At 32.1% G+C, this 9,605-nt stretch overlaps 1 protein-coding gene across 1 annotated transcript; it reads right to left on the bottom strand.

Moving 5' to 3' along the window:
* Window positions 1–660: 660 nt before the first annotated feature.
* On the bottom strand, window positions 661–1,363 carry LOC136220718 (early nodulin-like protein 5). The gene is made up of 2 exons (XM_066008512.1): window positions 1,174–1,363; window positions 661–1,089 (listed from the first exon to the last, which is right to left on the bottom strand). The coding sequence occupies exons 1-2, from the start codon at window positions 1,337–1,339 to the stop codon at window positions 767–769; spliced, it is 489 nt and encodes a 162-aa protein (XP_065864584.1). The 5' UTR covers window positions 1,340–1,363; the 3' UTR covers window positions 661–766.
* Between the last annotated feature and the right edge of the window lie 8,242 nt (window positions 1,364–9,605).

A 9,605-nucleotide genomic window follows, 5' to 3' on the forward strand; every position in this document is an offset into this window, starting at 1 on the left:
TTAAGCATTTTGCAAGAATGATTTTCAGGCATAGGATGACATGATGAAGGTAGCAGCAATGTTGACTGGGCAAGATGTAAACAAACTAGAAAGTATATACAAATATTGCATTTTTTAGGGGATCCTTTAATTTCATGGAAAGGAAAAAAAACAAACAACCATAAACAAATCTTTTGCTGAAGTAGAATATAAATCCACGGCAACAACTACATGTGAGTTGAAGTGGTTAACTTTTTTTGTTAAAAGATTAGTACAGAAGCTTATATCATTGTTGTGCTATAACAAGGATGCTATACATATTGTTGCGGACCTAGTGTTCCACAAAAGAACTAAACATCTAGATATAAATTGCTACATGGTTTGAGAACATTTGCAAACAAGATTGATCACTACTATACTATATTCACTAAGCCCTTATACAATCAAATGGCTCTTACATTGAAGAAAATGGTTTGGTTTTCTTACATATAATTCCATAAATTTAGCAGTTGTTTCTCATGTGAGGAGGGGGCGATAAAAATGATGCACGTGAGTCATTCATTAATGAACTAGTTTGTTAGAGTTAGTTTATAATTGTAATATAATAGCAAAACCAGATCCATAAAGAAAATGAATCCTGAATACAAATTAACATATAGAAACATAAACCGTAGGCACAGCAGAATTGTTAGAATTGTAAGAAGAAAATAATAATTTAGCATAACAATCCTAATTACGAAATGATTACATACTAATTAATCAAAAAGTACCAAAATGACAACAACAATTAAAGAACAAGCAATCCCAGAAATGAGAAGGTAAGCAGGACGATGAAAGTTAGCGAAATGGGAAGAGTTTTGAACGACACATTTTTCTTATTTGCAGGATTATCAGATTCAGGTTTTGGCTCTGGTTCCAACACTTTGATGATCATCTTCTGCCCTCTCTCGCAGTGTCCATTGATTCCACTAATGAAGTACAATAAACCAGGTTTATCCACAACGAAAGCAGTATCACCATTGTTGGAGAAGAATAAAGGATGAACACCTTTGCATTTCTTGTACTCATCTTCACTCACCACCATTACTGAGTCTTTCTTGTACTTGAAATCTGATTACCAGTTAATTAATGTCAATAAATGTTTATGATTAACGCTTCTAATTGAATTAAGAAATTAAAGAATGAAGAACTCACAGAGAGTGTCGTTGAGATTGAACCTGTGATTGGAGGCCCAGAGATTGTAAAATTGAGAATCTTTCTTGGGGATAGTCCAGCCATTCTCACCACCAACAATGTGATCAACGGAAGCTACGAGCTGAATGCAGGAGAAGAAAAGCAGGAAGAAAGATGGAGTTTTCATTTTGAGTAATTGGGAAGTGAAACGTAGGAGAGAGTGGTTTAAATGGTAGCAGATATATAACCGCCTCAGTTAGTGGGTGCCTTCTTTTGTTTAATTTAGATAAATTGTCATCTTTTGGAAAATAATTATAATTAATTTAACCATTTAATGGACCAATTGAACACCCGATCCGATTGGTGTTGATTTGAGAAGTGATTTTTAATATGGATATGGCTAAAATAAATAAGGTAAGAGATTTATATGTATACACCGTGGTTGTTAGAATCAGACTGAGATCAATAGTTAAAAATTCAACAGAGTTTAATCAAGATTCACAAAATCAAGTAAAATACAATAGTTTTATTCACATTTAAGTAAAATATTTTATTTTTTTAAAAAATAATAAAATATTAACATTATTATAAAAAAAAGGGCAAAGTACGACAAAAAAAAATGCTTGTGGTTTACCTTATTTGCAAATAGAAGTTCGTGGTTTAAAAGTTTACAAATAGAGATGTTTGATATTTTTTTTTTTTTTACAAAATAAGGTATTTAAAATTAAACTTTTAAGTTGTTAAAAAAAATTAAACTTTTAAATAATCGATGACAATAAGAGCATTTTTTATTTTTTTTTTCAATTACATTTAAACTTTTGCAAATTGCAACTGTGTAAAATGAATTTAAATATTCATTTAATTCATAAACCGTCAGATTAGTAAAAAAACATAAAATTCCACCATACTATTTATTGTTTCGATTTAAAAAATTATTTTTTTTGGATTATGTTTTGTTGATATGTAAGTATAATTTTTGTTAAGATAAAAATATTTTTGTTTATAATTAGAACTTAAATGTGTAATTGTAATACTTTGTTTTGTAAATAAAACATACTATAGACCTTTATTTGTGAACTTTTAAACCACATGTCTCTATTTGCTAATTGGACAAACCACATGCATTTTTTTCATACTTTTTCCTATAAAAAATATACTAATAAAAATATTTATTTAATATCAATTTTATAAATTAAAAATATAATCCAATACACATAACATTTTAAAAATATAAAATATATGCTTTTTAAACTAAACAATTATTATTAATAGTAATTATATGTAAATATAATTAAATGCGGTTGCTGATTCTCTTGCCTCTTTTGATCGTATGGTAGATCATTCATATTGGTGGGATTCAATCCCAAATTTCTGTTGCTCGACTTTTTTGCATGATCTTGAGGGGCGTGGTTCTTATCGCTTCTCTTGACATGTTTTTTTTTGTAGTTTTGTTTTGTAATTTTACTTTTCTTCTTTAATAAAATCGATTCGGGTTTGCTGTGATTAAAATAGGAGTGCCAGCATAGCTGGGATGTCTGTGTTTTGTACTCTCTCGTTAACCAGCCTTTAATAAAAAAAATGTAAATATAATTAAATAGTAGATTATATATTTTATAATTTAATTTAAATTATATAATTTGATAGATTTTTAAATTTTATTTTGTATAAATATGTAAAGTTTAAAAACTTTATTAATATTAAAAAATAAAATAATTTTTGTATAATAACGATCAAAACATAAAATAGAAATAGTATTAAATGATGTTTCACATATTTAAGTTGTAAATATGATTATATATTCATTAATTGTTGATAAATATTATAAATTGTATAAATTTTTTTTTTCTATTAAATAGCAACCCAAAAGATTACTTTGTCAGACCTGTTCGAGCGGTTCTGACCGGTTTTCAGCTATATTAAAATATAGCTCTCTTCAGACTAGAATACAGATTGGTTCTAATTGAACCGAATCGAACTGATCGGGTTAGTTCTGGTTGGACCAGATCGAACTGGTCGGTTCAGTTCGATTCTTGCAACCTTGGTATACACTAATAAATTAGTATAGACTTTTCTATATACTTACACAAAAAAAAAAATTACACAACTGTTTAAAGTGTTATAATTATTGGCTAAAAGAGAAACAAACCCACATAGAGTGATTAAGAACGTCCTTTTGACGAGTTAGTAGTCGTCGGAATCAATAAGTACTCTAAGTTGGAACTGCTGAGAAATGGATAATCTTCGATCAGTTCGCATGTTGATAGATTTGATTGCCAAATTTAAGCCTTCGTTTGTTTTATTTTTATGGAAATTAAATGTAATCATAATTGAAGTAATAAAAAGAAAGATTGGTTATATGAGTTTGTTTATTATTGATCCTATTAATGATGGTGGAGGTCTTGCTTTGTTGTGGCGTCTGCTTGGTTACTCTCAATTGATGTCATTGTTATTTTCGATAATGTGCAATCTTAGCATTTAATTGGTTTTTAAATTAATTAAAGCAATTGGTTGCTTCTGAGCCAAATAAACGAAATCAGTAAAAAGACCTTTAGTAAAATAAAGGCCCAGCCAGAAGCCAAAACCAAGCCTATAAGCAAAGCCCAGTCTCCACACTTAGAACAAGACAACATCGTCGTCTTTCCAAGGCTTGCGTATTCTGGTAAAATGCAGAAGATAGTAATCTTTACATCAACAACCCATCTCTCTTGATATACACCAAAATAGAAACGCTCTAGCCCGCAAATATTAAAAACCAGAGAAGATCATTAGATGAAGCTTCTTAACGGTCAATGGTCTTCTGAGTCTCAAACGACTAATTTCCTTATTTGGCAACACGACAAAAAAACTAAAAATCCTAGAGAAGAACAAAGGATGTTTCTTCTCAACAGATATCTTCTAGATTCAAACGACTAGTTTGAATCTCTGCCTATATAAGCAAGCTCAAGAACAAAGTTAAAAAGATCAATTTTAGCGCATAAAGTTATATACGAGATATATTGCAAAAAGCTAAAAACAGAGCAAAATGTAAAACGCAAATCAAGCTCATATATGTGTAATTTTCAGAGAGATATTAGTTCGATACATTTATTATCTAAAGAGATTGTAATGTTTTGATTGTAATCAGTAGTTATTTGTTGCTTCGGTTATAAGCAGCAAAGAGTGAATTAGTTGAGTGTTGACTGAAGGAAGGTACTTCATTAAAGCTCATAAGAAGGTATCATGAGGACTGGACGTAGGCAAGGGGCCGAACCAGTATAAATCTGTTGACAACTTTTTGCCCTGCTGTTGCCTTTTACTTCTACTGAATTATTTTATGCTATGAACTTTATCTCACACATTAACACTCTAAACACTCTTTAAACTGTGCATACATTTACATGTCTTCAGAACCTCTGATAAAGAGTCATTTTCTAAGTTGGAAATTTCTAGAAGCTGAAGCAATCTTAAACGGTACCAATTTAGGCCTCAATAACGGAACGAGACACGTCATTGATATTATCTCGTTAAATTCTATCAATTGTACGTGGAGGGAGAAATCAGAACTTAACGGAGTAATAGGAATGACATGTCCAATTCGTTCTCGATGCCTAAATTGATACCCTTTTTCAAACGTTTAGCTAAATTGATACTTTTCCAAAAGCCATAGGCCTATTTTGGTACCTTATCCCCATAATTTATAATTGAAATAAACTTTATTGTAAATATAATGCTTCAATACATCTTTAATTATTTATTTCAATATGTCTGCAACTTCAATGAACCACTATTGTGTGAAACTTTATATCTATTCCTAACAAAATGCATAAAAATAAAAGATGCAATCAATATCAGTTAGAGAAACCCAAATTAAAAAAAAGGGTAAATTAAAAAAAAAACTCCTGTGGTTTCACTTATTTCCGAAAAAAACCCTGTGGTTTGTTATTAAAAAAAAGGACTGTGTTATACGCTGTTACCCGAAAAACGGAAAATGGTTTAACATTGTTAAAAGTGATGACGTGGCAAAGAGTAAAATGGGCAGAATTAAAATAAAAAATAAAATTAACAAAAAATAAAATTAAAATTAAAATAAAAAAGAAATCCCCAACCTCCTCCTTCTTCTCCTTCTTCTTCTTCCCCAATTTCCTCAAATCTCGACTTCTTCTTCTTCTCAACTTTTTCACAGTTCATTTCCACATTGAATCAAGTAAAAACGGCGATTTCAGTTACAAATGTAATCAAGGAAAAGAAATTCCCTTACATTTTCACTTTCTTCGTCTTGTTCGTCTGTGCTACAATCGTTCTCTACACTAACGATTCTCCTTTTCCTTCTTTCTCCATCGCCGATCTTCAAAAGCAATCGAATCCATCATTCCCACCGCCTCCAGTTTCCACTCGAATTACCGCAAGAAGAAGAAGAACTATCTAGAAGAAGAAGACGAAGAAGAAGAATTACCCAGAACACCGGAAGTTGGGAAGTGTGAATTAACGGCTCCTCGACTGATAATTGAGAAATTTGGGATAAATGCTAACGGAGAATCAACTGCGGTGAATTGAGTTAAAATCGTTGCTTTTCTCCGTAAAGCCCAATCGAGAGAAGTGATTTTGCTTCCGTGTGCGATGTTTAAAGTCCAAACTCCGTCGTAGCCATGGTGGAAGCAAAATCCCGGCCGTTCAACGACAAAGTTTGAGATTTTTTGAGGTTAAAAGCATAAAATTGAGAAGGACTAGATAGTGAGTTAACCAATAGGGACTCGCTATTATAGAATTTCGACTCAGCGATCAAATCTTTGAGATCGAAAGCTTTAGCCTTTGACGGCAAATTTCCAGTTATCAACAGAGATAGAAGAACAGAGAACAGAGAAGAAGAAGAAGGTTGAAGATCTTTTTTATTTTAATTTTATTTTTTTTTATTTTAATTTTGCCCATTTTACCCTTTGCCACGTCATCACTTTTAACACTGTTAAGTCATTTTCCGTTTTTCGGGTAACGACGTATAACACAGTCTTTTTTTTTTGTAATAACAAATCGCAGGGGTTATTTCCGAAATTGAAGAAACCACAGGTTTTTTTTTTTGGAATTTACCCTTAAAAAATTAGTGCATTTCACCAGGTTCTGAATTTGTAAAATTAATTTAACTTCTATTAAACCTAACAGTCTTGATCACATGCACCTTAATGAGCAAGTGAATTTGCTCATTCACTATTAGATATAGGCTGATTAAATCTAAGTTTCAGGATGCTTTGAATCCCCATCTCAGGATTCTAATAAGCCTAGATCTAACGGTGAATGAGCAAATTCTACATGCTCATTAAGGTGCATGTGATTAAGACTGTAAACCTAATAGTTAAGTTCATATAAAGTCGAAAATCTAAATTTTAGTTAGAGTTTCAATCGAAATAATTACACCAAGCAAAAAATCTAATAATTACCTTTAGAAACATAAGGATTTCCTATAATTTTTGATACATTTGTGTTTTCCGATTTTAGTTGTCCATGCATTTTTTATTTCTATCAGATTTCTTCAATTGGAGATATCAAAGTTTGAATTTTCCAAATTCTTGAAGAAAATGCTATTAAATAATTTATTCGTGGAAACCACTTCTAAATAGATCTGAATCTCTTAATGAAGTAAGAACAAAATTATAAGACTGTGTTATTTAAAATAAGAACAAAATTATAAATCTATATTATAACAGTATAAAAGAACAAAAATAATACATTATCAAAAATTGTTAGATGCGATTAACCAAGAAACAAATCGAAAATAGAAAAACATACAAACAATAAAACTAGAAATTAAAAAGAAAGAGTTAGACAAATCTGAGGCTTGTATTAGCAGTTTCTTTAAAACAGATGTCGTCGCTATTGACGATCGTCTTCTAGGGTACAACAGATTACGCAAGCGAACTCAAACCGTGTGTAGGCTCGTTATCACCGGAGTAGAAAAACAAGACACTATGAACAGACAGAGAGCAAGAAAAATTTCAGAGAATATTTTTTCCAACAGTCAAGAATCTAGTCATTGAATTTGACAATTCCATTCTATATAAATAGAACTCAAAGGATATGTCTTTTGAAGAAACGAACACGATTATACACAGACAGATACGACTGTTCACGATGGACACGAATGTTCATGAAAGGAGATGTTTGTTGGTATTTAAATTAATATATAATTTTATTCAAAATTTTCCAACAATCCCCACATGAATAAAATTGGAAACGAGACGATTATGACGTGGTGATAAGTTTCTACAATCGATATCTGTATAGGATAGGTAGCTAATGTGCCTTGAACCTTCCATTGTGAAAGTATATTTACTTTACTAGCTGACTAGTAGACGAGATGTCTTTGAACTCTTCTGTCGTTTGTGTAAACGATGATATATCCCACACAGATACCAATATAACATAGTATATGTTCTCATGGTTATATTCGTTATGGTCATGAACATCGCCTGGTTCTGCGAGAGTATAAGAGAATTAGGCCCCACTAGTCTCATTCGAAGCGACCCCACTTCACTCTAACATAGATGATTTATTTGCTCATAATAATGACGCACAATGTAACATTAAAAGCATATAGCTTTACCTTTTTCTCGTTTTTGTCACTGTTTACATCTAGGAATGGACTTGGGTTTAACCCCCCACAGTGAACGCACAAGGTTTATGCAATTAGGTTGTCCATTTGAACCAAGATCTTGGGATCTGTAGTCAACAAGGTATGGTTTTCCTTCGCATAACGCCTTTTATAATGGGCTTTAGTCCCATTCCTTTTGATGTCTTTTCAATTTGATCTCGGTTTAACCTCTAGGTTAGCGGATCCGCCGTGTTAACCTTTGATTCTAAAAAATCAACAAGGACGACACTCGTTGAGATCAATTTGACTAACGATGTTATCACACGAAAGCTTTTCTACCCGAGTTTATCATTCAGAAGCTTTTTGTATCGTATATTCACCAATTGATATGATATTTTTGCTTCACACTAACTCGGTTAGATAACATCACCGTTCAGATTTTTCAATTCGTAACATTTCAGATTTCTAATGTAAACCAACCCCTACACGTGAGAATGTCAAATATGGAATTTTCGCATATGGTCAAGTCTTAAAATTTATACCAATGAATTTTTCTAGACTTTTGTTGTGGCTTTTACATTGTCATTGGTAAAAATGGGCTTAAAGCCTCTGAAGTGACCGTGTTTATAAAACCTCATCCATCTTCAATTAACGTACATCACAATAATTAACAACAAAAAAGTATATCGTTTATATATTTTTATATTGTACAATTTGTCTAAACTTGTGTACTTTTTTTATTTTTGTTTTTTCTTTAAATCAAAACAAAAAACCTCTATCACAAATTTCATATATATGTATATATATACTGAGAGTACAGCTTAGGAAATACCTCATCTTTCTCCATGATTTCACACACCTGGTAACTAATTTTACTTCTCAAATTCAACTTTAAAGACAATAAACCAGATAAGCTCATTTTGATTGTTTTTCTGTTATGCATACATCATTAATGAGTATAATACACTTTAAATAAATTCACCTTCAACTGGTAAAAACAATAAATTCCACAATGATATAATTAACAAAAGAAATTAAATACACAATTATATATGCATATCTTCAATTATAAAAAGCGGCCTGATAATATCCGTAATTGGAGGATTGCTGATGTGGTGAATTCTGAGGGGGATTGGATTTGGTCTAAATTTGACTCTTTTTTCAGTCTTGATACGCTCCTGAGGATTAGAGGGGTTAAGATAAGCAATAAGGAGGAAGATAAGGATAGTCATTGTTGGGCGTTGACAAATAACGAGGCTAATACCTGTAAGTCTGCCTTTGAGGCCTTCAATCAAAATGGGGCGGGTTCCCACTCTGAAGTCTGGAAGCTTATTTGGGCTTTAAAAATTCCCTACCGTATCAGGAGCTTTCTATGGCTTGGTGTCAAGGATAGGTTGCTTACTAATTCAGATAGAAATAGACGGCATCTGGTGGATAATGGTGCTTGTAGCAGATGCAGAGTGTTGGTCCCTTATAACGTAACAGGTATAGTTCCAAGGGGGGGATATGAACTATTTAAAATTTTGTCCGTTAAGGCTGACTTCTTTTCTTTATGAAAAGGGTTACACAGCGCGCTGAGTGAATCTAAGACACTAGCTTAGTCAACTGGTGACTAAGTCAGTTTCTTTCCTTGAGTCAGGAGATAGCACTTGAGTCTATTCCTGAACTCAGATACTCAATGCACACTACTCGGCGTGACTTCCTTACTTAGTCAGTTTTCAAGCAAACAATATATATCAAAGGAGTTTAAGGGTTAGAAAGATATTACTCAGCAGATTTATCCAGGTTCGGCCTCTCCGCCTACGTCCTGTCCTCGGAACACTTTCCGAGCTTTTTGAATTATCTACTGAGCTCTTTAAAGGTAGAGCACCAAACCTTTTACAAAGAGAAGTTG

Source organism: Euphorbia lathyris, chromosome 2, assembly GCF_963576675.1.
Source record: "Euphorbia lathyris chromosome 2, ddEupLath1.1, whole genome shotgun sequence".
In the NCBI taxonomy this organism is placed as follows: Eukaryota; Viridiplantae; Streptophyta; class Magnoliopsida; order Malpighiales; family Euphorbiaceae; genus Euphorbia; species Euphorbia lathyris.